Source organism: Thamnophis elegans, chromosome 4 (assembly GCF_009769535.1).
Source record: "Thamnophis elegans isolate rThaEle1 chromosome 4, rThaEle1.pri, whole genome shotgun sequence".
Classification (NCBI taxonomy): Eukaryota; Metazoa; Chordata; class Lepidosauria; order Squamata; family Colubridae; genus Thamnophis; species Thamnophis elegans.
The window spans coordinates 56,422,692-56,450,660 of NC_045544.1; the positions used below are offsets into that span (position 1 = coordinate 56,422,692).

A 27,969-nucleotide genomic window follows, 5' to 3' on the forward strand; every position below is an offset into this window, starting at 1 on the left:
GGAACCAAGAAGCAACTATTTCAGAGAAGGAAACATAACTGAATGATGTTTGTGACATACAGTAAATATAACATTGTTCTCTTGTCTCTAGTAAGGTAGATTTATTTTACTTTTGTGTTTACAATGGTTTGCTGAGGATTGTACCTGACTTCTCGATATATATGTGGAAAAGGCAACACTTCTTATATGATTTTATGTACCAGCATGTTGCTGAGAAGACTTGGCCCTCATTGAAAAGGAACTAAGGCAATATAAGTAAGACTTTGAATTTCTTTTTGGTAACGTCTTCCATTCTATGACTATGTACAAAGTAGACAGTAACAGGTTTAATTTAGTCATGTATGTTTGCATTGCCACAATATTTTTCAGCATCTGTTTTCAAGTACCAGAACATAGCAGGCAATTCCTCACTATCTGCATTCAGTCAATATACAGGTAGTCCTTGACATACGATCACAGTTGAAGCCAAAATTGCTGTTGCTAAGCTAGATAGCTGTTAAGTGAGTTTTGCTCCTTTTTATGCACTTTCTTGCCACAGCTGTTAAGTGAATCACTTAGTTGTTAACTTAATAACACAGATGTTTAAGTGAATCTGGCTTCCCCACTGGCTGCTTGTCAGAAGGTTGCAAAAGGTGAGCCCAGGATGCTGTAACCATCATACATGCCAGTTGCCAAGTGCCTGGATTTTGATCATGTGTCCATGGGGATGGTACAACGGCCATAAGTGTGAAGCACGGTCATAAATCACTTCTTTCAGTGTCATTGTAACTTTGAACATTCATCAAACAAACTGTTGCTAGTCAAGGGCTACCTATACTGTAAAAATCTACCTGAGTTGGTAAATATATTACAACTGTTCAAGGCTTATAGCTATGAAGAGAAATAAAACGGAAATACAAATGAGAAAATTCCTTGAAAGAACCACATATGCAAGTGTGAGCCTTCCCTCCTCCCCACCCGTTCTTGAAAACAAATCTTTATATGTCACTCATTTTGTTACCTTGCACCATGATGACAGAATTTTCTTCTGAACTGGAAAATACTTTGAACAACTTTTTCCACCAGCTTAAATGGCTGTTTTATTTTTGGCTCCAGTAGTGGTGTAAAATGGACAAGTGTCACATCTACCTGAGATCAAGATATTAGTATTATTATTATATTTATAGCAGTAAGGATATATATTTATTATAAACTTATATACATAAATGTCATTTAAAGGAGGAGTTCTATTACCAATAAATCTACAGCTTCCAAGTTCACAATGCGGGCCTCTTGCTGTTTCATAACATAAAATAAAATATGCTTTCAGGGAAATTGAACAGATAAGTGAGAGAAACATATTATAAAAATATTATTAAAATAAATTAACTTTTGCCATCAATTCTTCTAGATTACAATTTCTGGATCTGTGATGCAAAATTCCAACTAATCTCTAGATTATATAATTCGATGTATCCTTTTGCTATCATCTAATGTTTATTGATTTTTGTTGCCAATATCTTGTGGCCCTATTATATAGTAAACTCTTCTACAACTAGAATAATTATTCTATGGTGGGAAAAGGGAATCTTGTTTCTCATTTTCTTCTGCATGATTGAAAATGGTCCTCCTGACAGCAGAATTCCAAGTAGAATTATGAATTAGTGGATTTCCACCCCCCCAATAGTCATTCTGTACATTTACATGAAATAAAAATAGGCTGAAATAAAGTATGGCATCCTCAAAGAAGACATTTTTTTCATCCTGTGGAAATGCAAAACGCATCTTACTGTTTACTCCATTAGAGCCTGGGTTCTCAGAACACTCAGAAAGCTGCAATGTTACTATGGAAACCAATATAGGAAATTACTGTTCACTTGTAATTGGTTGCTTTGAAATTACTGACATTATATCCTATTTTTTAGTTATGCATATTAACAAGCCTCATTTGAACACACTGATTTTTGATAATCATAGTAGCTTTGCCATTTTATTTTGCAAATAGTTTAGCAGAGAATAAATGTTTACTGCAAACACAAAATCAGGTTCACTTAACTGAGGAAAAAAATCTTGTACTTTCTGTCAACTGTTTTAAAAATTAATGCAAATAAAATCCTGAATTTTGTTAGGTGCTATAAAATGCATGTTAATGAATTAAGTCTGAATTTTGCAATGTGTTACCAAAAAACAAAACAAAAAAACCAACCCTTAAGAAGGGACTTTCAAAGAAGAAATGGCAAATTGAAGATAGGTCCCTTAAAAGGAATCAATCATGGCAGACGACTACAGTAGAATGAAGAGCAGGCTCTCTGTAATTTCTGTTCAGATAAGGAGAGGACATTACATTGCTCACAAGTCCTCCAGGCAGCCGCTCTTTGCAAGAAGATTGTGGTCTCCAGTGAACTCAGAGCTCTGGGAGAGGAGGGAATAACCATCTTTTTGCTCAAACCATGGGGCCTTCAAACGGAACTGGGATCACATACCAATCACTTTTGGAAATTGATTGTTAACTGCTTTTCAGCTCTTGGGAACCCTTGGATCCCAAAGTTTGACAGCACTGCTGAATTTCCTTCAAATGCTAGTTAGAAAAAGTATTAAATACAAATTTACAGGTTTAAAAATTATTTTGAAATAAACAGCTATCTATCTCTAAAGGAGGAGAGAAAGTTTGGGTGGATGCTCTTATGCTAGACCCATTTACTGGTTTCAACAAGCTACAATGAAATTCCAGGCCAAATTTCCCCAGACCTCTGAGCTGAACTGTAAATGGGTTAACTATCATCACTATAGGGAATGGACCTAGAAATTTTGGACCAAATTCCTTGCTAGGCATTCCTAATCTTAAGTATTTGGTAGACACAAAAACTTTGTCCTCCACATGAAAGGGGTACTGGAGCGAGCGATGGTTCTCAGCTTGCTTCTGGTAGGCTTCTGCTGCATCTGCTAGAGCCTTCTTCGTACTTTCCCAACCTTTCTTTAGTATGTCCATCCATTCATTCAAAGACACGGAGGAGGGAGGTTCTCTAGGCAGCTCAGGCATGGGAACAAATTCCATGCCACTGGTAATCTGGAAAGGAGTAAATCCAGTGCTGCTGTGACTTGCATTGTTGTATGCCACTTCGGAGAAGGGTAGCAAGTCTGACCAGTTGTCTTGCTGATAGTCCACAAAACACCGGGTGTATTGTTCCACCAACGCATTGGCTCTCTCTGCTGCACAGTTCATGCTGGGATGAACCTCTGAACTCAGTTCTTGTGTGGACCCCATGGATCTCAGGACCTGGCTCCAGAACCTGACTGTGAACTGGACTCTGCGGTCTGAAATGATCCTCTTGGGCAATCCATGCAGGCGATAAATGTGTTTCACAAACATTTTCGCTAATTCCTTTGCAGACGGCAACTCTGAGCAAGCGATGAAGTGCGCCTGCTTAGAAACCAAGTCCATAATTGTCTAGATTACTCTGTTTCCACTGCTGTCTGGGATTTGCACGATGAAGTTCATTGCGACCTCTTCCCATGGTCTGTTAGGGCTGGCCACTCGTTGTAGCAGTCCTGACTGGTCTGTTGGGAGCGCCACTCTCATAGCTGTCATCAGCTTATCCTGGTTTCCATTACTATCATGCTGCGGTTTTCTCGACAAAACATCCCCCAACAAGTTTTTGGGTTCTTGTTGGACAGCTGGGTTTTTTGTCTCTGCTGCAGGTTCTGGGCTCTTGGATTCAATCATCCCTGGCTGGCCCTTTTCCTCCATCGGTGGTATTGGCTCATCCACAATCATCAATTTCCTACCACCGTCTTCCCACTTTATCGTAGGTTTCCACTTGTCAAGCCATGCAAGCTCCAAGATTATTTTCTCCGGCATCTCTGGAGCAACAATGAAACTGAGAAGCTCGCAGTGGCGGCCCACTTGTAACTTCACCAGTTCAGTTACTAGTGTGGGTTGGGCCCCTCCAATTAGCGTTCCATCTACCTGTTCACTCCGAATGGTACGGGCTAGAGGTCTTGTGCTTATGCCTAGTTGCTTGACAATCGGCATGCTGATTAAGCATCGAGTGCAACTGGTGCTCACAACTGCTTCAACTTCCCCCTCCAACCCTGTCTTAGGCACTTGGAGGTTGACTTGGAAAATGAAGGGGTGGATGGGTGCATTCACCATTGGGTCATCTTCAGCAAGTTCCTCCTACAAGGCCTCTCCCTGGGTAGGACTCTTTCTCACCTTAAGTTGGGGATCCTCTTCCAGAGCGTGTTTGCTTTTTCCCTCCTCCGAGGCCTCCCCTTTGGTAGGACTCTTTGTCACCTTAAGTTGAGGATCCTCTTCTAGAGGTTGTTGGGCCAGATGACTTTTTGTGGTAGCATCTGGGGCCTTCTCTTTTCCGCCGTGGCGGTTGGTGCACATATTTGTGGCAATAGGGCTGGAGCCAAGCACTCTGATGCTTAGTGGCCAAGTTGACAGCAAAGGTGGCATTTTGTTGGGCCCCATGAGGAAAGGGATCTAGTTACATCTCTAAACTTAGGAACCGCTTCATCACAATTTTCCACCATCCATTCTGTAGCTAACCCCTTGGTAATCCCTTCTTCCATTGCTGAGAACCTTTCTCTGTAGGAAGGTTGGGCAAGAACCTTTTGGGGCGTTGCAGGGGAGACTGGAACCGGTAGGGAGGTCAATCCCTTGGTTGGCCACTGCCCAGTTGTCTGCCATGGTGCCATCTGCTGAGGAAGGGCAGGTACCAATTGGAATCCCTTCCATCCATGATCTAGGATTAAGACCCATCCCGAGGGTGCCTGATTCACAGGTTGCAGTTCACTCAATGATGGCTGGTTAGGGGGTTTTATTTGCCAAGGGCCTCTCTGCTGGCTTGGAGGATTTCTGGCCCAAGGGCCCCTCTGCTGGCTTGGGGGACTTTCCCATGTTGATGGTCCTGGAGGTGCCCGCTGGCATCTTAACCATCCACACTCTGGGAAGAAAATCCAATTTAGTGGTGGCTCATCCACTAGCTGCAGCCCAATTTCTGGTGGCTGGTAAGTGGAGGATGTTTGCCAAATCCCTTCTTGCTGGCTGGGTTGAAAATCCCATCTTACAGGGCATTGGCTCATTTGGAAGGAGTCAAAATCTCCACTCTAGGGTTTTTCCCAAGCCTTGGCTGGGGGGAAGGAGGGGTAGAATGCACTTACATTTAGTTGTCCGGAATGGTCCGGGATCTCCATCGGAGCTGACTGCGTTCATTCCTCTTCTTTCCATCCCCCACAGGCTGGGCTTCTTGCCAGCGGCAATGATTTTTAAAAGCGAAATTGCTTTTCCCTTTGCAGATTTGCAAAGGAACGTCTCATCTCAGCTTATCTCATCTCAAAAGGCTTTCTCTTAATTGTTCTCTGATGTTTTATGCTGACCGGTGTGGTTCAGCGTTGGAGAAACAGCAAACCTCACCAGCCCCCCCCCCCCATGAGGGATGGGTGCTGGTGATTTATTTTGAAGAGAGAGTTGGGATGATGTCAGCGTTCCAAATACCATGTAGAATCAAATCAGAATCGAAGGCAAAACTATGCTTAAAGTTCCAATTTAATAAAGCAGGCATGTTGGCACATAGCTGTGGGGTCCCAACTCTGGAAGTTACATCAGAATCCCACCCAGGTAAAAGTTCATGATCTTGTCCCCACACCCACAATCCATCACATGGTCCAATCTCCTTCTTCCACGCTGGCGTCCATATCCAGCTTCTTCCGGTCAGATGTGAAAGTGCGGAGACAAAGGATGATCTTGACTTCTAGCAAAGAATGAAAAACAATACATTCAAAAATCCTACTCCTTCTAATCCCTCCTCCCATTGACTATACTTAAAGAAACAGCATAATGAAATCAGAGAAAGTGTGGCAGGCCAAAATTCTAATAGGAATATAAATGTAGGCCTGACAGTACGTTTTCTTGATTTTGGTAAATAATTTTGAATCAACATGGAAAAGAACATTCTTGCAATTACTGCTTCTTGAAATAAGTTATTTTGATCATGGGGTATGACTAAGAGATAACTGCTCTCAATCTGCAAGCAAAAGACTTGGAAGATCAATTGGATCAATGTGTCGTGCTCAGGAATATATTTTTCAATATTGAAATAATTATGCTCAAACTTTGAAATGTATTAATTTTAGCAACTTTTAATGTCCTTCCAGCAGCTAAAATTGTACCCTTATGATGAAAGACTCAATGAATCCAGAGTCCATGTTTTATTTTACTACAGCTTTTATAAAGATTCAAGGACCCTTTTATAACTTCCTATTAGGTGAAATACCTAGGCAATTGTAACTGACATTATGCATGGCTATTCCTTTGAGATCTTTGACATTGAATGTCAATGCTGAACGTGGCAAAATTTTATTATACTGTCTGTATATAATTTTATTACAATTAGGAACTGCCTCAATTAGGAACCACTAATAAAAAGAAGGTATGACCAATCCTATTTTAAACCTTCTCAGACCTGACAATATACAACTGCAATTTCACTTAGCGACCGCTTTGATTAATGACCAAGCTGCCAGTGCCAGTTGAAGCAGTTAAATAAGAACTATCTATACTGGCTATAAACCTAATTATATTTCGATCACTTTAGTGATGGAGTTACAATTTTACCTTTGTATTTTGTTTGAAATAGAAATTGTTTAATTTGTTAATGTGCAGAATTCTGATCAGTATCCTTAATTAAAAAAACATAACACAAAATACTTCAATTCTATGAAATTATATATTTTTTTATAAAAAAAACCCAAGTAGAAGTTAAGTCTTATGTGGTTCAATTCGATCTGCTTCCAGACAATTCTCTTAGGATTGCCAACTTACTAATCATATCAAACCTCTGAGCTATAACAATGCAAAGACCATCGCAAGGTTGAGCTGCTCCTTATTTTTTTCCTTCGAGAAGGACAGGAATTCATCATTAAGAGTTACTCTGAGCTTGAAAAGTTCTGCCAAGCAGTCAATGTTATGGCTTCTGTTATATAGTAATAAACTTGCCCCAAGATCTACCCCAAGACAGGCCAATGTCAACAACTATTTGGCTTGTTCAGAATTTGTAGGCAATCAGGCTAATAGGAACTATAGAAATCATGTACAGTAGAGTTTTTAAAAATAACATGGGGACTTTATGCAAAAGCAAACATTGAATCCCCACTGCTTGGAAGATTTATGAAACCACAATTACCATTATGTTACTGTCAATGTTCATTTGTTACCAGGGAAAATAATCACATGCCCACCAGATGTTTGAAACAAATAGCAGCCTCCTCAATTCTGGTCATTTTAGTGGGGCTGATGACACTTGTAAGCCAAAATCCCTGGAGAGCACCTGATTTATTCTCCACTGAATCACAAATCAGTGATTTCCCTTTTCCAGACAGAAAAGTCCAGACAATAAGGGAAGCTCCTATTTATCATATTGCATAATCAGCAGGTCTCCCATGACATTTCTTTGCTTTAGAGCTTTTTTTTGTTGACTTGTCAAAACCTTTACAGCTATGCTTTGTATTTATCATATAAGCTGCAAGCACTGCTTTTTCCCTCTTAACCTTTACAGTAAGGCAAATAATTATGATACCGTACAGAAACAACTAGAAAGATTGCAGTACAAGCAGCAGGTATATGAAACTCAGTCATGTATGTATGTATGTATGTATGTATGTATGTATGTATGTATGTATGTATGAGCCGAGGTGGCGCAGTGGTTAGAGTGCAGTACTGCAGGCTACTTCAGCTGACTGCTAGTTCGGCAGTTCGGCAGTTCAAATCTCACTGGCTCAGGGTTGACTCAGCCTTCCATTCTTCCAAGGTGGATAAAATGAGGTCCCGGATTGTTGGGGGCAATATGTTGACTCTGTAAACCGTTTAGAGAGGGCTGAAAGCCCTATGAAGCAGTATATAAGTCTAACTGCTATTGCTATTGCTTTATGTATATTTCTCACAATGATTACTTAGAGGAACTTCTATCTTGCTGTGAAACTTTATTTTTCTCAAATATGAATTAGATAGCAGATATAGGTATAGACATGATTATGAATACATGAAATGAATATTAGTGAATATTAGTTCAAGGATGGTAGGCACTCTGGTGCGCTTATGTATGCCCCTTAAACTCTGAGGCTTTGGGACTGATTGGTAATATAAAAGACCTTAATTCTGCCTTTCACTTATGGTAAAGCTCTTTCTATAAAGTTATTTTTTCTTATACTGTAATTTCTAATAATAATATTGGAACAACCCCACTCCCCAATTTAAAATATTTATTCTAATCTCCAAGCCAGTTATTCATCTTGGGATCTGGAAATCGTTATGTGCTTAAAACCAAGGTTTCACATGCCATTTCTGTATAATCTCTTTTGCTTTTGTTAAGCAAAGTATTTTCTCCAATGCAGACTCATTAAACAAAGTAGCTCTTTATATTCTGGTAGATGGTACTAAGACAAGGAACAGGAAGCACTGCTACATACGGAGCACCAAAGACTGACTTCTGGTTAATAAAATAGCCAATGCAATTTTCAATGAGGAACAGAGACATTTACACTCAAAATAAGTTGTGTTTTTACAACTTCTGCTGCCATGGAAGCATCTTAAACCTTTCCTTTACCAGTAAGTAGTGAAACTTGTTATTAGATATTTGCATTATATGGCACCTAAATATTGTTAAAACATGGGATTTTAATATTTTGGTAGATTTGTGTGATGTCAGCATTTACTCAAAAAAGCTACTTTTTAATTCTGAGAGCATGTTTCTTTTAACGTTTAAAGCTGCAAAAACTAACACTCCACAGTGCTGTTAAGCATCAGTAAACCATGAGGTAAAAGTGGTACCATTCAGGGCTGGCATCTCCCTCTATCACAGCTGATGAGGAGATGAAGCTGGATCTATCACATTGTGGCAGAAAATAATACATAAGGGATGTGAGAATTAAAAAAAAATCCCAACAACATTGTTTACAATATGAAAAAAAATAATCATAGAGGAATAGCAGATATACTATTAACATTAAATACAAAAAAAAATCATTTCCTTTCCATTGCCAGGACTTCCAGTTTTTAGTCTTCAAAATCGATAATATCTCAATTGAAATAAAATTGAAACGAATGTAAAACTGTTAATATTTATTTAATGGGAAATATTTGAAAAACTTTAAGAAGCAAAGCTGTTCATAAGAGTTTTTAATTAAAATCTGTTGCAGGGACACCCATTTTATATGTTGAAAATAAACATTAAGTGAAATTTTAACATCAGGAAGGATTGCATTTGCTATTTCATTTTGGGAGTACTGTATGTACATTGATATGTGTGTGAAAGGTGGCAATATAAAATATGATACATATTCATCAATTTTTGTTCAATGCTCAGTTGACTCTTGAAGAATTTAAGGAGATCACCATTCTTGCAAAAGTGTCCAACTTCCCAATCCAACTAAATCAAGAGCATATTTAAATCTCAAATATACAGTACAAATAGGAAGTTGTAGATATTTATAGTGCTATCCATTTCATGAGCAAGTGACTATGGGTGCATATAACAAAATTAAATGTCTAAAATAGTTAACAAATATTAAAAATCACTATGGTTGGCTATTCTGATTAATATTGCTAACATTTCAATTCTATTTCGAATGGATTGTGTCTTAGGTTTTCAGAAACTATTTTGCTTGTCTTTAAGATAATTTTTTCTTTACCATAAATGTTTAATATGAAGCAAAGGAGATGATGAATTGAGTTTAAAGTTACAGGGGGAAATAAACCATTTTAAAATTTTGAATGTGCTCCAAAATAGCTTGTTCTTCTGAAAAGGAGCAATATTAAAATAAAGGTCTCTGTAAATGCCAGACTAAAAGAATGGAAGTAGGAAAAGACCATTTGAAGTCCCGCCTGAATATTCCTTACAAAAATTGAGAAGCTATATTGATGTACCTTTCAATTCAAATCTAAGACCTAGTACTGCTTATAGGGCTAGAATTACATTTTTAAAAAACTTCCTCATACAGTATTACAAAATGGATTGGAAGCTTCTAAACTGGCCAATAAGGGCACAAGTCTTTCCTTTTTTTCTTTTTTCTTTGGCACAGGACATACCTCGTTTTTACATTTTAACATTTCATTTGCAGTTTCTGCCACTGTGGCTGATTATCAGCACGTCCTTGTGCTCAGTTGCTCTCATGCACTACTCATTTATAATCACGCCTCTCCAAGTGCCCGGTGTACATCTGCTCAGTCCTGTTGTAGCCTTCTCATCTGCTGCAGGGTCACGTTTAGCAAGCCATTCAGTTAGCCGTTATTTCAAACGCAAGCACTCTTGTTTGCTCATTTCCCCTGCCTTTGCCCTTGCCACTCTCTCCCCTCCTCCTCCTATCACATACAGACAACTACAGCCTTGGCTGGGGAGCCATCAGACAGTAACACAGGTTTACAGCAACAGAAAAGAAACAAGCAGACAAAAGGTGACGGCAATTCTCATCATGGCATCGGCCGCTCTCCAGTTTTTTGCTTTCGTCCTAGCCTTGTTTGGTGTTTTTGGCACGATCGCAGCCACCCTGTTGCCCAACTGGAAGGTGAATGCAGACACGGGCTCAAACATAATCACGGCCATCACTCAGATGCAAGGGCTCTGGATGGATTGCACATGGTACAGCACCGGGATGTTCAGCTGCACGCTGAAATATTCAATCCTGTCTCTCCCTGTTTACATCCAGGCAGCAAGGACCACCATGATTCTGTCCTGCATCCTCTCCATTTTTGGGATCTGCATCGCCACAGTGGGGATGAAGTGCACCCTTCTGGGAGGGGACAGAGAGACCAAAAACCACACATCAGTTGCCGGAGGAGTCTTCTTTATTTTGGCAGGAGTATCTGGCTTGATACCAACAGCCTGGTACACAAAAGAGATCATTTCAAAATTTCTGGACCCAACTATTCCAGAAAGCAGTAAGCATGAACCAGGAGGAGCAGTTTATGTTGGATTTATTTCGGCTGGACTTCTGCTTGCTGCAGGTGCCATCTTTGGCACTTCCTGTTTTAAAAAACAGCAGAGAGCAGGGATTTATCCTAACAAGCAGCAAAACCTGCATCCAGCTTCCCGGCAAGTGGACACAGGCTACAGCCTGAAGGACTATGTGTAAATATGGTATCTATCAAGGTTGTTTATGTAGTCTTGGTTTTATAACAATGCGGTTGATGCAAGCCTTATAATTCCATTGTGAGGTGTTTATTTATTAAAAAAAAGAAAAAGATGCTAAGAATTTAAAATACCTAACCAACCATTTATTACTGATACTGATTTGCAACTGGATTATACTGAGAATGGGGGTGGGGTATAAATAGAAATCAGTTACAATAGTTCGTATCTGTCACATTTAGTATCACCAAGTGTCTTATTTGAATAATGGCACCAGCTGAACTGATTCTGCCTTACTGGGGATTTGTTTGTGTTGTTTTTAAATGTTAGCTGCATTTCTCAATGTCAGTTTTCAACAACTATGATAAATGGCATATTTCCAGATTTCTTTGAAAGAATAACAGTTATGACAACATATTTGAGGATTAGCTGTCCTCAGACTCCATGCCACACAATAACCTGCACTCATTCTGGTTTCTTTGGAAAATGTCTACTTAATATTTTGCCATTAATTTTAAATGTCAAACATAACAGGATTACAAGAGGTATCTACGGTATTTATATTTACAGGACATTTTTTAAAAAAATCTTTTTTTTCCAAGCTTGATTTTTATCAGTCTTAAATAACATACAACTAAACATAATTAAGTAAACTCTTTCAGTTGTCAGTAATACTTCGGCAGTATTTAAAGCTGTATGTCTAGCTATTATCTATACTTTATGCAAACTATTTACAAAGCAATCTTTAATCAGATTCCAAAGATTTTGGCTATTGTTTTATAATTGTTTTATAATAATTTTGCCAGCATCAGTCTTGCTTGTTGGAATCTATTTCTTGTGTCCATCTGCAAAAATGATGATTGGTCACAAAGAACCACTCATTTCCATTCAAGAGGAGAGATAAAATTTGAACATGTTGGCATGTAGCACAATATAAAGAGCAAAGTTTGGATCAAAATCTTGAAATACAATTTGAGCTACCTGTAGATTTCTATAATTCATATTTTTTAATGTCAGCAACATTAAATCACTCCACCAAAAGATTCGGTTTTTGTTTCTTACATAAGAAGTACAGCATGAAGTTTTAGTTAGAAAAATAAAAGGATGTATAGAGGGTTCTAAAAGTATACATATGATAAAAATGGAGGTGTAGTTTTTCCCGTATCAAAAGGCAGAATCATGGTTCTTTTTTAAAAAAATTAAGAAACTTTCCCATAGAACAAAACACAAATAAAAAAGAAAGAAGTACAAAAAATAAAAAAGGAATTAAAGTGAATAAAATTGTGACTTCAGACCTTCTTTTCAACAGATAATTACAATCTTATTATTCCTCCTCCCTCAAGTCTGTCAGTCCCTCATTTGATCCACATCTTTAATTTTGTCAAATCTGTAAGGCATAAAGTCATCCCCCCCCCCCAAGTCATAAGTTATATAGCAAAGCTGAAAAGATGTAGATATTAGTATCCATGGGAGTTACCATTTATTTCCAGTAACAGAGACAATAAAACTCTCCGTGCTCCTAGGGAGCCACAATATCTTTGCCACCTATCTGTGAAATCAGCACAAGGATTTCGATTACTTCGTAAAACTTCATAAAGTGTAAAACACAAACTCAAAATGTATCACCTTTGTTTGGCTAGTTTGCAAAACATTATATATATATATATATGTGTGTGTTTGTGTCTCTCTGTATGTAGGTGGGTGTGTATGTGGGTGTATGTATGTATATGTGTGTGTGTATATATATATATACACATACACATACACACACACACATATAAATCTTCTTTTCCCTAAAGGAAAAGGTAAGTGTATAAATGCTGATTCATTTTTATCACAAACATCTGCTTGTGCCAATTCTGAGACATATGCAGAAGTAACCATAAGTACATTTAAAACAAAGACAAAAATTCAACTTTGAAGAGAAGTAGTCCTAAACCAGGAAAAACTTTATAGCAGCACTATAACTGCAATTCAACAATTAATATCAAGATGTTATCGTTTCATGATATAAGACCCAAATAAGTTGTAGTAGACTGGTAGAGGACATTCTGGAAGCTAAAAGTGATGAGCAAACTGGGAGCAACTTTACCAGTATGCCATCTTGGAAATAAGTGTTTCACTATAGCAACTGTTTCAAAATAAGGCCCCATGATAGCCATTTTGTAAAAATACCCATGAAAAACTATCTTGATTCTCAAAGTCTGTGCATTTCCGCCATTGTAATGATAACCAATAAATATCACCATTTTCTTCTATACGGAAATCATTTTCTTATGAAAATGATTGCAAACAGCTCAAAAATGAATATGCTGCATTTGGAAAACTAGGAATTCACAGCTAGCATCTTAACAAATATAGATTAATAATCTAGTTATATTTTATGTGCCAGCCATTTTATTTTTGGAAATACAATTAATTATATTTGGGGGAAAAAATTAAGAACCCCGTTCAAATATTTTAACACAGCTTGCACTGGCATAATACCACGCAATCTAATTCTTTGACAAAAAAAAAAAATTAAAGTATTTTGTCAAACTCAGACAAATTCCAAGAAAAAAGACACCAGCAAGATCAAAACAAAATAAATACTGCTTGCATAGAAATAGAGAAAAGTAATAGTTCTTAGGAAAAGAGAGTACTCTCTCTGCAGACATACCATGTCTTATCACCACCACTAATTTAACATGAAAAGACCATTAAAAAACAGAACAGATAACGGTATTTATAGGGACTACAAAATCATAGAAAGGGAAGTTTTATATCGGTAATCATAAGGTGAGTTTGGCATTAGCACTGTAATCTCCCAAAGAAAATCAATTGGCAAAAATTGGTATCCATTGCCAACCCAAATGAAGAACATCAATCAATAAACCAGGACAATTAATTTCTGGTTAATAGAGCTAGTCTATTCCATTTTCTTCGGCCTTACAGATGAAAGTTAATAATCAATCATTGGCTTGGAACGCATGAAAGCCAGAATGTTTCTTATAGGAAACATTCAAATATAGGATCAGCAATTTATGGTCCCCCAGTTCTCACCAGACTAGTCAACATCACCAATGATGAAATACATGTCAAGACATCAGTAGGCCATCTCACCATTCAGCTCAATGTCATCTGCTATTCTAACCCTCTACTGAGCAACAAGATTGCAATACTTAGCCAATCTCGATCTAAACACCACAGTAGGTCCAGACCTTGTTAATATTGGGAAAATTGGGAAATTAGCTGCAGAAGGTTGAAGAAATACCCTGAAATAAGGCAATGACAGGCTGTTTGCATATTGTTACCAAGGAATTTGACAATTCTGATATTTGCTCAATTTATTCCAAAAGTAGTACTTTTGTACTATAAACTTTTAAGGTACTAGCCACTTTCAAGGCTATTTATTTGTATGCGATCCCTTCCCAAAGGTTTTAGGAGGCTAACAATTTCAAGATATAATATTTCTTCAAGATTTATAAACTGACAAGAGAAAGAATGACAAAATAAAAAAAATGAAATTAAGAGATATACAAGTTATGTGTCTGCAAATACCACCTCCAATCATAGCATATTCTCCTCCTGTGAAAAACAGGAATAGGTAAGCCTTTACCCCTTGCCTAAAATCAAGAAGGAACAAGGCTGGCCAAATTTCTGGAAGGAGGGAGTTCCATAGAATAAGAGTAACTACCAAAACTACCCACTTTGGAGGGTAGATTAGATGTCCATCTCACAGAGGTAAGATCTGGAAGGAGTTAACCTTATTTGATTTAGTTGGATGGGGAGACCCTTAGATAACCAAGTCTTGAGTTACACTGGGCCTTAACAGTGACAATCAGCAGCAAGAATCATACTTGGAAACTGTCTAGCAACCAATCCAGCCACCAAAGCAGTGGATTTCCTTGAAGATACAGGAATACATACATCAGTGCCTAATCCACTTCATTTTATACCAGTTGTAGCTTCTGAATGTTCATTAAGGGCAGCTCCAAGTTCTGGGAAAGTACTCCCATTGAGTCCATTTATTTCATTTTGCATAATTTTAGATGAAAACCAATTATCACCAGCAATTTCTAAATTGCAATAAGGCAGCAATAAAGAGGAGACATATATACCATTACAGACAAATAATCACCATCTCTATTTTGGATATTAGAGGAAATATAATAGGACTGGTTTTGGAACTGGTTCAGGAAAACCTTAGAAAACATTTCTTTTTGGAATAACATTTTACTTGAGTTGTTATTCTCAAAATCAGGACACAGTCACCTCTAAGGAAATCTTGTCTCCACAAAGTGACACATTGAACCAAAATAGCGATTTCCCAGAAGTATGTCAACCTTTATTGCTGCCACAAATGTGTGATTTCCTACAGATCCTACAAATAATTTAACTAAGAGTTTGATGCTCCTTTGGGGTAGCCCTACAGGGCTTCCCACTACTCAAGACCTCTTAAGAATTTTGACACATCTTTGGGGTGCTTGGAATTTATCTGAACATTTTCTCACTCGTTCCTTTTTCTTTTATTGATTTGCCTTCCTTTTGAACACTGCCTTTAAATCTCTCTCGTTTTCACTAACAATTTTATCCCCTCCCAATTGTAAATGCCTTCTTATTACTAAATTTACTTTAGTATTTTTGGAACTAATCCAACAACCTTCATGGATATTTGGTGAAATTGGAATAGGTCTGAGTCTTCTTGCTAATAGCTTTATGAATAACTGCATGAAGCTTCAAACACTGATTTTAATACAAAAAGAATGAACAGACTGACCTCTGGTTTTGGAACAAAAGCTTGACCTGGAATTGTGAAACCTTTGTTAACAGTGCACAGGTGCTGAGCCATTATAGAAAGCCTGCTTCGCTGTCTGGATGCTGTACTAGCTGTGAGTCTCTGTGGAAGAAAAATGTTTTTGTAAATGAGTGCAAGCATTAATGTAACACAACCAAATAAAAGTGCTCCTTAAAGCAGCCTGTTAATCAGTAATAGAATCATATTATTGTTATTGCTATAACAATTAATGGAAGGTCTACATTTTACTGATGCTAACATTTGTCATATAAGTAAAACAAGCTTGAACTAAAAGAAAGCAAATACGATTTTATCGCCATTGTATTTCTATACTTTTTGAATTCAAAAAAATCATAGTAACCTAAACATAGTATTGCAATAAATTCCTCAAATAGATTTGTTTGTATAATCCTGGAGCATTTGGAAACATATTTAAGAGGACCTATCTCAGAGTGTATTTTAGGAAAAAAATGTAAAAAGTTAAGAAAACATTTTAATTCAGTGTATAAATCAACATGAATGTTCTATTTATTTATTTTTTACTTACAAAATGCTCATATTAAAACAAAGGGAATTCTAAGCCCAGGAAGGATTATATAGTAATATATATAGTAATATAGCAGTAGACTTATATACCGCTTCATAGGCCTTTCAGGCCTCTCTAAGCGGTTTACAGAGAGTCAGCATATTGCCCCCAACAATCTGGGTCCTCATTTTACCCACCTCGGAAGGATGGAAGGCTGAGTCAACCCTGAGCCGGTGAGATTTGAACCGCTGACCTGCTGATCTAGCAGTAGCCTGCAGTGCTGCATTTAACCACTGCGCCACCTTTTAGCCTACTTTGTGTTTTTGAATAGACACATCATTGTTGTCTGTATACAGTTTCATTAATGCTACAATTCAATGGCCTATAAAGTATGTGTATTAGAATATCCACCTAGGGATATGTCAATACACGAACAATGTTATCTTTATAATTTTCTGCCATAACTTTACAAGTCAATCTAGGAGCTGCTAAGTTCCAAACAAAATGCAAGCATACATTACAATTATTATTATAAGCAAGCCTAACTAATACCAAAATAGACTGCTATTGAAAATGCTACATGACCTATTTTTGAAAAACTTCTAGAAATTTAAACTTCTGCTAAGTTAGATCTACAATAATGTATTTCTGGAGTCAGTTCAAAATGCTGGTTCTTGCCTAAATCACAAGCTTGGTTCAAATTTTTTAGCAAGCATTGTTGCTACTTAAAAGTTTCTTGGCTGTCTAGCAAAAGTAAAGCCTTCCCAGTGTAACACAGAGATTATGGAATGATTTTCGTGGAAAAATATGAAGTCTCAGGGAAAAAAAATCTATTATTGAAAGCTCACTTGAGTGGCCAAGTTTGTCCATAAATATTCTTTTCTCTTTCTTGAGCTAATGATTGAATTATTGCCACTGCTTATTGCTACTGTTTTAGTTTTTCTGAGGCTATGTTGATCTGTTTCATCATAGATGATGCTTGTGCTGAACATCTTCAATTAAAATGGGAAACCATTTTAAATTTTGCAAAGATACATATGATAAATTGTTTTGAATTATCAAAAGTGAGGCTCAATCAATATAGGATAAATTAGAACCATTACTGATTGCGATTTAGAAGCAGTGCTTTCATTGGGGCTTCCAAAATTTAAATTTTTGTTTTTTTCACCATTTTTATCACCATTATCATAATGGTGATAATTCAGTGATCTGAATTATTCTAAGATCTATTTTTTACAAACTGTAAGGCATTTCCACAGTTACTGTCCTATGGTATTTTGTCAAATGCATTACTAAAACCAACCTATATAGCATTTTTATAGGTTACCAACGAAATTATTACTATTACTATTATTATTATTATTGATCATTGCACAGTCAGCCATGTTCAGACTGGATTTGGCATTTTTGTCAACTATCAAGTCCTTACCAAAGATCTGGAATAGGCAGAAGTGGATGTTTGATGTGTGAAATCTTTACTTGGAACAGCTTTCATCCTGCAATGATATCGGTAATATTACAGATATTGTCACAGGATGGAAGCTGTTCCAAGTAAAGCTGCCTTCTGCAATTGAATGATGGCGAATTTGTCAATGGCAATCGTGTTCAAGTGGTGCTCCAATTGTTTTGGGAATGCATCCAAGGTACCTATTACTATTGGTACTACACTTGCTTGCCTTTGCCACAGTCATTGTATTTCAATTTGTAGGTCTTTGTATTTTGTGATCTTCTCCAGTTCTTTCTTTTTTATTCTGCTGTCTCCAGGCACTGCCACACTCACTATCCAGACTTTTTTTTTTGGTCTTTCTTATTAACAATTGTTAAGCCTGGGGTATTATATGGCAGATGCCTGTTTGTTTGAATTCTAAGTCCCAGAGGAACTTCATTTTCTATGACTTTCTCTATTTTATGGTCCCACCAGATCTTGCTTGCAGGCAAATGATATTTCTTGCGGAACTTCCAATAGACCCTTGTTACTTTGTCATGCTGCTGCTTCTAGTCAGTCTGTGTGATCTTCTTACCGCAACCCACTTACAAGTGGCCCACTGTTTCTTCAGCTTCTTTGCATAGGTGGCACTTATGGTCTGTTGCTGTCTTCTCAATTCTGGCTTTGTATGCATTTGTTTTTAAGGCTTGGTCTTCTGCAGCCAGAATTAATCCTTTGGTTTTTTCTTTAAATTTCCTGCTCTTAGCCATTTGTCAGGTCTTGTTATTATCTGCTTTAGATACACACTGAGAACTAAAAACAATGGATAGGAGGATCAAAAAATAATGACAATGAATCATATGAGAATGAACCTTTTTCCTTGCAGCAACATTGACAGATTCTACCTACCAAATAGGGGGGCATGGACTGTTGCAAGTACATCAGATGATTGAAGAAGAAAAAAGGGCTTTGAAAGAGTATCCGAAGGACAATAAAGAAGGTGCACTAAAGTTAGTATGCCAGGAACGCTTACTGACTACTGGAGAAACCAAACTGGCCTACAAGAAAGACCAAGTGAAGAACAGAATGAAGGCATAGGAAGATAAAACACTACATGGCCAATATATGATGATGATGATGATGATGATGATGATGATGATGATGAAAAATTAAATAAAGTTAATCTGAAAAGATTTATTCTTCAGAAATCCATATTAATGTTTGGTAATTATCACACTGTTTTAAAGATTTACACACTGACTTTTTTTTTATAATTTGCTTTAAAAAACTTTCCACAAATTGACTGGTCAAATTGGCCTATACTTTCCCAGATTTTCTTTTTCAGCTTTTTGAAGCTGAAGCTGACAATGTCTCTCCTTTAGTCATCAGGCATATTAGGCATTCTACAGAATTATTCGAACATAATGAGTAGATGTTCAAACACACATCAACAAATTGTTTTAATTTCCTATTGAATATAATTCATACTATTCTAACAATGTGAATTTTTCAAATGCAAATGCAAACTTTTCAAATGCAAAATTAAAGTCAGTCTTGCTCTTCATTGGGGTAGAGTGAAACGTATTTCTTGTTGCAGAAGACGAAATTTTGCCATCTTTATTAACCATCTGGGATATTTTTAACTTCCTGTTAGACTGAACATATTTGTTGTTCTTTGGCTTTCTTTGCAATCTCAGTTCACTGTAGCCTTTAGCTTTCCTGACACCATGTCTATAATTCTCACTTACGGTTAGTCCTATAAAATAGATCAGACTAAGAAACCAATGCCATATATGTCTAAAGCTAGTTCTAGGGAACATCTATAATGGCAGAATCTTGCAAGTCGGAATGTGCACCTCCCTTTTATCTCCATGTGAACTAGGGAGTTTTCTCCAATTAGTTTCTTGGAGTGGACTTGATCCACAATTGTTTGAATGTTGCTTTTCTTCCAGTACTTCAAAGCTATACCCTATGTCTTTTACAGCTACAAGTAGTTGTTGCTTAATGACAACTCTATTGCTAAGTGATGTGTTGTTAAGTAAGGAATCATATGATCAGGACTTGCAATGTTACTGCAGCTTCTCCATTGACTGTTAGAAACCAGTTGTGAAGCATACAAATGGTAATCACATGACTGTGGGCCACTGTCGGTCTTAAATGCCTACCAGTTGTAAAGGCCTGAATCTCGATCACATGCTGCAATGGCCATAAGCACAAGGTCCAGTCGTGAAGTTTCTTTTTTCAGTACTATTGTAACTTTGAATGGCCGCTAAACAGGGCAGTCTTTAAGTAAGAACTACCTGTACTTCATGGAATGTGATAACAAAAAATAACAATAACACTGACAAGTCTAAAACTAAAAAATAAAACAAAACAGAAACAATAATTATTGATCTATGTAAAAGATAATCAAAATGACATGGGTGAGTAGGAAAAGTTAGGACTTGAAAAATAATTAAAAAATAAAATAAAAATAGTAATATAGTAATAGTAAATCAGATATATCTAAAACCTTTAGATATATCAAAGACGCGAAATCTTTTCCCTTACTTCCATCAGACTAATAGAGGCCATTAAAAATAACCTTAATATAGTGACTGGTTTATATAGTCCTTGAAGCATACCAGCTAGCATTAAGAAGCATTTAAAGATTAGAAATATCTCTACAACTATGAAGACAAATTTATTCTATTATCATGATTGTGTCACTGATTTTATGTTACATCAGTCTTATCAGTTAATATAAGAAGCTTACCAACTGTGCTATTTTGCATCCCGTTTGAACTACATTATATGCAAAAACACTATAATCTTCATGTCACATATGAGAAAACTTGAAAGCATGTACAGCTGGCTCTTGCTATATAAAGCAGACTGCATTTATGTTCTTAAGTCTTTCGCTTTCCGCCTAAATGCCAGGAGGCTGCTCTTCCCCTTTTCCAACCTGGTTAGCTCTAAAATTCTCATCCATCAGCCATACCACTAAGCTTAGAATAGCAGTTCACACTACCAATTATTTCAGAAAACTGAACTGAAATGCCAGAAACTACAGGAACCAAGTTTTGATAAAAGGGCTTTGTCTTCCTACCGCGCCATCTGCAGAGGTTGGCACTGATGATCACTAAAACTCAACTAGAACATTAGGAAAGAAACGGAAAATTTAAAACGCACATTACAAAAGGCACACTTAAAAAAAGATTCAGAACCCCATCTTATTGGGACAGAACTTTTTGTTATAGAAATAGATTTCCAGGATTGAATTAGTTAGGGAGGAAGAAATCCATTCGGATGTGTGTTAAAATGCTCCAGCTGAGAGATTCTTCTGAAATGCTATTTTTCAGCCACATTTCTGGCATCAATTCAGAGAATTCTCAACAGCAGATTTTTTGTTTTTTTCCCCATTTTCCACAGCACTGGTACATTTTCTGTCTTGTTAAAGGAAGGGAACAGCAAAAAAACCTCCCTCCTTACTGATTCAAAACCTATTTGCCCAGAACTGTGGACTAATGTAAGTACAGGTAGTCCTTGACACGCAACAGTTCATTTAGTGACCCTTCAAAGTTACAACGGATCTGAAAAAAATGACATGACCATTTTTCACACTCAAGAGTTGCAGCATCCCCATGGTCACATGATCAAAATTCAGATGCTTGGCAAGTGGTTCATATTTATGATGGTTGCAGTGTCCTGGAGTCAGGTGATCAGCTTTTGTGAACTACTGACAAGCAAAATCAATGGGAAATCCAGATTCACTAAACAAGCATGTTACTAACTTAACAAATGTAACGATTCACTTAACAACTGTGGCAAGAAAAATCATAAAATGGACAAGCTCACTTAACAAATGTTTCACTTAGCAACATAAATTTTGGACTCAATTGTAGCCGTAACACGGGGACTGCCTGTATCAGCTCTACTCTTTATGCCATGATTATCTTCATCAGAAAATGTTTCTTTATTGATGTCTTGTTTTGTGTAGCATGTTTAAAGTGTGTAAAATCAGCCAATGTCACAAAATCATTTTGACCATTCCTACACACACAATTCAATGAAACTTTCCTCGCAGGGTTAAAATAGAATAATGTACAGCCAAGGATAATAACTGTGTTGCTATTATGAATGCCTATTGATGCATAATTAAAATTTATGTTGTGCTGGTAGTCGTCAACTTATAACCATTCATTTAGCAACTCATCAAAGTTACCATGGCATTGAAAAAAGGACATGACTGGTCCTTGCAATTATAAGTGTCATAGCATCCTCACAGTCATGTGATCAAAATTTGGGTGCTTGGCAACCAGCATGTATTTTCAACAACTGCAACATTCTGAGGTCATGTGATTGCCACTTGTGAGCTTCCCAGCCAGCTTCCATCAAGCAAAGTCACTGGAGGAAGCTGCATTCACTTAAGTACTACATGATTTATTTAACTACTTCGATGATTCACTTAACAGCCGTGGCAAAAAAGGTCCTAAAATTGGATGCAGCTCACTTAACAACAATCTTTTTGAAACAAAAATTCTAATCCTAATTATGGCTATAAGCCAAGAACTACTTGTATAATAATGAAGAAATGATAAAACTCATGTCATGATAATCACAATACAAATTCAAATAACTTTTTGAACTTTCATCCCAATCCAAGTACATTAATCCAAGTACATTAATTATATTAATATCATGATGCAGGTTTTGTTATTTCCTGCCCCTTCAGTTACCTTTTATAGTCCTGTCTTATGCATGAAAGGTTGTCTTTGGGCCAGTACCTCTCTCTCTGCCCAATCTATCTCACAATGTTGCTGATGTGGAGATGCTGATGTAGGAGGCGGAAGGAACAGTAGGTATACTAACCGACTTGAGTTATTGATAAAAATAATAAAGGCAGGAAATTAAAAAAACCCAGTGATAACCACTAGCTTTGTGTTGCAACCATAGAATTACTTCCAGTTTATGCATTTCCAGTCAAGTAGGCAGTTATCACATGCATACCCTACTATCTTAAAGGGATCTTTTACTACCTCTAGCGAAAACTGCAGATACACAGGACTTGCAGATTGAAGAGAATCTGTCCTACTGCTACAGACAGCTGATAACAAAATAATTTATTTAAACACACCCTATATGGTGAAGGCCATTCTCTAAACTAGCAAATGTATTATTGCTTCCCCATTATACAAATGGACCAAGCTACAAGAACAAATTAAACTTAATAATTCTTAATGTACCAATTGCTGTTATTTATTGCTAAATAACTATATAATTCAATAAAATAAACTCACCTCTGCAACTTCTTTCTGAAAGGTGAGTGTCATCCGTATCCTACCATAACTAAAAGGCCCATCTCGATTAGATATATTCTCAAGCCACTGGATTATTAGTGGAGTTGAGACACTGAAAGGGAGGTTTCCAATAATATGTATGTCAGGAGGCTCTATAAAAGACAAAAGTCAAAACACAAATGTAATTGCTTGATCATAAGCCTTAATCAGAATCAAAAATCAATATATTAAATTCTATTAATTAATAAACACTACTTTTAATATATATTCCAATAAAATATGAAACATTTTTTAAAATTAAAAGATCAGTCTCATGTTATAATTTTTTTATTAATTTATCATAATAGGTCTCTTGACCTATTTGAAAATTTAAGAGTTTAAACAATGGTGCATTTTTTGTTAACCTAAGCTGGGAAAATTAACTTTGGGAAAAAATCCTGAATCTAGGTTTTGACCTCATGTTTGGCATTTATCCTATCCAAATATGCAAAGTCTCTGCATCAATAGCTTAAAAGGCTGGACAGGAACTCAGAGTTAATTGCTGTTGTAGGCACACCTTATGAAGGCAATATTCAAGCATCTCTTCTGAGTTTTAGGAAGTAACTGATGACTTCTTGATAAATGTCCCAGACCAGGGGTGTCAACTGGTGGCCCATGGGCCAGATGCATCATGTGCAGGCCATGCTGATCCTGACTCTGCAAAGGCATAAAACGTTATGATACAGCACGTGACATCACATGACATGATCAAGTTTGACACCCATTGCTAGATCTATAAATAGGATTTGTTCTAATCTAAGAAAACAAGCAGATATGCTACTTAGCCACCCCAGAATAAATGCTAAAACATGATTCTTAATAATATTAAGTTGCTAGTTAAATTCATTCCCCAGATTTGTGATCTACAAAATACTTGGTATGAAACTTTAGACTTTATTAATTTGATAATACCAGTCACTTATCTTGCACTAATGTGCCCTTAGCTGTGCTTAGGGGAAAATGTATCTATCACAGGGATCATTACAGGTTACTGGCAAAATTAAGAAATAGAACATACAAATTAACTTCCAGTCTTATCGCTATATTGCTATAGGAATCTCATGTAGTGAATTCATTTTAATAAATGTTCTGAATATTTGTATTTGTAGCATACTGACCATCTTCCCAGTTCTTTGAAAGATGTTTAGGAAAAGCTTCATTGAATGTATATGTTAAAATATCATCATTGACAATACGGACTTTTCCTGGAGCTGCTTCGGACAGTAACTGAGATTTTTGAAAAGAGAAAAAAATATTATAAAGCTATTTAATTGCATTTGAAAAACCTAAAAAATGAATTTTTTTAAGCATCTGTAATGCAAGAAATTTGTACATTTGAGATTCTATTTGTTATACCAAACATCACCAAATGTGCCAAAAGGAAAACTAAATAAATGCTAACCTGCACAAACACAAAGAGTATACAACGGCAACAATATTACAAAGATTAATTTTAAGTTCAAAATCATTATTTGTTTCTTATTAAAAATTGAAGCAGAATTGAATTAAGTGATTCTAAATTCAAACTTGTTTCTATCATTTTAAGCCTGCTTATCACTTTCTGGCAGGCAATTTTAAGTAGTTCCCCTCATTGATGAACAGCTCCAAAAATTCCATTTACTTTAGAGCAGGGGTATCAAACTCACGTTGTCATGGTGATGTCACATGACGTATCATGACTTTTTTCCCCTTCATCAAACCAGGCGTGGCCAACGTATGGCACATCTATCCTGCGGGCTGCAAGTTTTGACAGCCCTGCTTTAGAGAAACAGATATTTTGAAACAATATGGGAAATGACTTGAGGGACAGCAAGGATGCAGAAATCAATACAACAGTTGAATTATAATATGCTATCAATTCCAAACAATTCAATGTAGATTTTTATATAGTAGAAATTAGTTCAACTGTGTATAACAATTGACTATTCTGATTGGGAAAAATTGGTATTTTGCCTAATGCCTCTGGAGAACATTATTTGGAGAAGGCTTCCCACAAGTCACATTCTGAGTGTACATTGATATTTTATATTAATTTTTTTCTATCTCAGAGATTCATAGTCTGTTTCCCCCTCTCCTAAAATCTTACTTTATTATTTATTTCAGACATCACCAGTTTCTTAACCATGATCCAGGCTTCAGGAGTGTGCATCATGTAGATTTATCTTTCTCTCCCCCCCCCCCTAATCTTTGCAATTTACTACAGACGTTTTTGAAAAATAAGAGTTAATATTGACTCAACAATTGTCATTTCAAATCTGCCATGATATCCAAATTAGGAACAATTATGTTTATATAAAACATAATAAATAAAACAAGGCTAGCTTTGTCCATTTGTCTGTCTATCTTATATAACCACCCATGTTATATAAAGTGGCTCTGAACAGCATACAATAAAATCAACAGTTAACATCTATTTAAAACAATTAAAATAAAAACCGGATGATAAAAGGGAAAGTATCAGAATATTATACAAGATGAGCTGATAAAGAAGCTCCTTATTGGCAGGAGAACCTAAGTCTTGCTGAAAAAGCCATTTAAAGAGATTTCCAGAAGATCACAAAGGTCAGGACCAAGCTCACAAGTATATATTAGTATAACTAGTTATTAAAATGTAATACAATTTAACCTGTAAAAAGGTAATTATCAACAGTGGCATTTTGGAAAATATTTGGGTACCTGGAGTCCTGGAACAAAACGAGAATCTTTCTCAATTAATAACAAGTCTGCAACACCAGAATTTAAGATGGATCTACTGATTCCTCCTGGTCCAGGGCCTACTTCACACACATATACATCCTTCAGATTGCCAGCAGTCCTTACTATCTTATCTGCAAAAAAGAGCATACAGTAGTGTCAGTTTTGGTTTCACAAGCACAGAACACTTAAAGCAGGGGGGTCAAACTCACAGCCTGAGGGCTGGATGCATCACGTGCTGGCCATGCCCATCCCCGTTTTAGTGAATGGGGAGGGGGGAAATCACAATACATAATGTGACCACGTGAGCTTGATGCCTCTGTCTTAAAATAAGCAATGCTATCACTTCAAAATAGTCATTCATCACTGCATCATTAAATCAAGTAAACTGGACAAATTAATGTACAGTATAGCATAACTAGTGAAAATTATGATAATTTACATTTACTTGGTCTTCAGATTATACATTTACTATGATAATATTACAGTGGTACACATGTTTTTTGCGCTCCAAAGGTTAGTTCATTCTTTTGAGCACAGCATTGATAAGTTAAAAGTTAAAAAGTGATATGTATGCCTCCAACAATTTGAAATATTTTTTTGGTCATATTAACAATGTGGTTTATCTTGCTGATTATTTGAGACAATCAAGTGGATTAATTCAGATAAAGAAACCAGAATAACAAAACAAAGCACAGATAACTACTTCTATGGGCATTCTTTAAATATTCATATTCAGAAAAGAAAAAAGTTAAAGTGGTTATTAAGAAAAAAAATCAGCAAAGGCCCAACTTTTATTTCCTATCCAAAATCTGAATGGAAAGTTAATTCTAGAAAATAGATTAGAAACAAGAAACGAGCAAATGTAAAAGAGTGTCATTTTGCATGTCATTCTTTCACTTTTGCGTCAATACAATTTAATCCCCAAAAAGGAAAAATAATAAAAAAGGGGGGGGGAGATAGATTAAAAACTCATATTCTGTAGTGTGCTGTGTGATTTAACGCACATTTTCTACACCATCTAATTCGCTCTTTCTACCTTAGGAGAGACCACTGCCACTTTTGCGAACTAGAAAAAACATCCAATCAACTGAGATTAAAAAGACAGTTATCTCAGTCTCTACCGACCCGGTGCTTCCCAAATGGTTGGACTACAACTCCAATCGTCCCCGCCCAGGACAGGGATGATGGAAAGGGTATTCCGGCGTATCTAAGAGAGCCCCAAATTGGTAGGGGGGGAAATATATTGGCGGAACATTTTTCTCAGGTCAGCAGAGCAGCCATCGCCCTTTCAAGATGAACCTCCGTTAACACCCAGGACGCCAGAGACGCCGTGAACGGCCAACCTGTGAGGCGCAGATCCAACAGAAAGTTCTGAGACAGTTGCTTCGTAGCTTTCAGTTTAAACAATTTGATGATCTCCCCAATGGTGGGAAGGACCGGCAGGCGGAAAATAGCCACCTTCCCCGAGGCTGCCATTTGCCGAGCGCGGCGTTCGGCTATTTAACCATCGTCTCAGAGACCCAGAACGCCCTTGCGCGAGGCGAAAAGCATTGTGGGCCGGCTGACTACAAAGAGCGCCTGCTCAACCGACGGCGCAGGCGGACTTCGTGGCCTCCACTGCTCCCCCCCCCGAGAGTCAGGCAGAGCTCCTCCCACCTTTATTACGTAGGCTTAACAATTAGGAGAAGAAGAAGAAAACGACGTAAATAAAGGAGAGATGGGAAGTGAGCGCTACTTGGTGGCGCGTAACTTCCGAGTCTCTGGGAAAATCACTCGCGAGAAGGGGGAGGAGGAGTAGCTGAAGTCACCTGCAATTAAATGAATGCAACCATAGGATATCAGGAATTAAAATAGAAATGAGGGGGCAGGTTACTTTGAGGTTAGGGGGAGATGAGTAACAGTTGCAGAGGATGCCAATATTCACCCGAGACGCTGCAATTAAAAGCATTAAAAAAAGTTGCTTAAACTGTTCCCCAAATTCAGGGAATGGATTTTAAAGCAATGGAAGGAAGTATAATGCATTTTAAAAACCTTTTTTACTTTTACATAATAGTATAAACTAGGTAGGAAGCATTAAATGCGAATTCTTACATTTTCAGAGAGAAAAAAGCAAGGGG

The 27,969-nt window shown here is 36.9% G+C and overlaps 2 protein-coding genes across 2 annotated transcripts in view; one reads left to right on the plus strand and one right to left on the minus strand.

Moving 5' to 3' along the window:
- The window catches only part of TFB1M (transcription factor B1, mitochondrial), a 28,666-nt gene extending 1,203 nt beyond the window's left edge, over window positions 1-27,463 (minus strand). Inside the window, exons 1-6 of the mRNA XM_032215648.1 lie at window positions 27,196-27,463; window positions 25,832-25,983; window positions 24,274-24,382; window positions 23,117-23,268; window positions 15,868-15,987; window positions 1,001-1,128 (exon numbers count right to left, since the gene is read on the minus strand). Of these exons, the coding sequence (XP_032071539.1) occupies window positions 1,001-1,128; window positions 15,868-15,987; window positions 23,117-23,268; window positions 24,274-24,382; window positions 25,832-25,983; window positions 27,196-27,328 (794 nt within the window). The 5' untranslated portion in view covers window positions 27,329-27,463. The remainder of the gene's footprint in view (window positions 1-1,000; window positions 1,129-15,867; window positions 15,988-23,116; window positions 23,269-24,273; window positions 24,383-25,831; window positions 25,984-27,195) is intronic.
- CLDN20 (claudin 20) lies at window positions 7,847-12,825 on the plus strand. Its single transcript, XM_032215646.1, has one exon. The coding sequence runs from the start codon at window positions 9,991-9,993 to the stop codon at window positions 11,110-11,112; it is 1,122 nt and encodes a 373-aa protein (XP_032071537.1). The 5' UTR covers window positions 7,847-9,990; the 3' UTR covers window positions 11,113-12,825.
- Window positions 27,464-27,969: the final 506 nt, after the last annotated feature.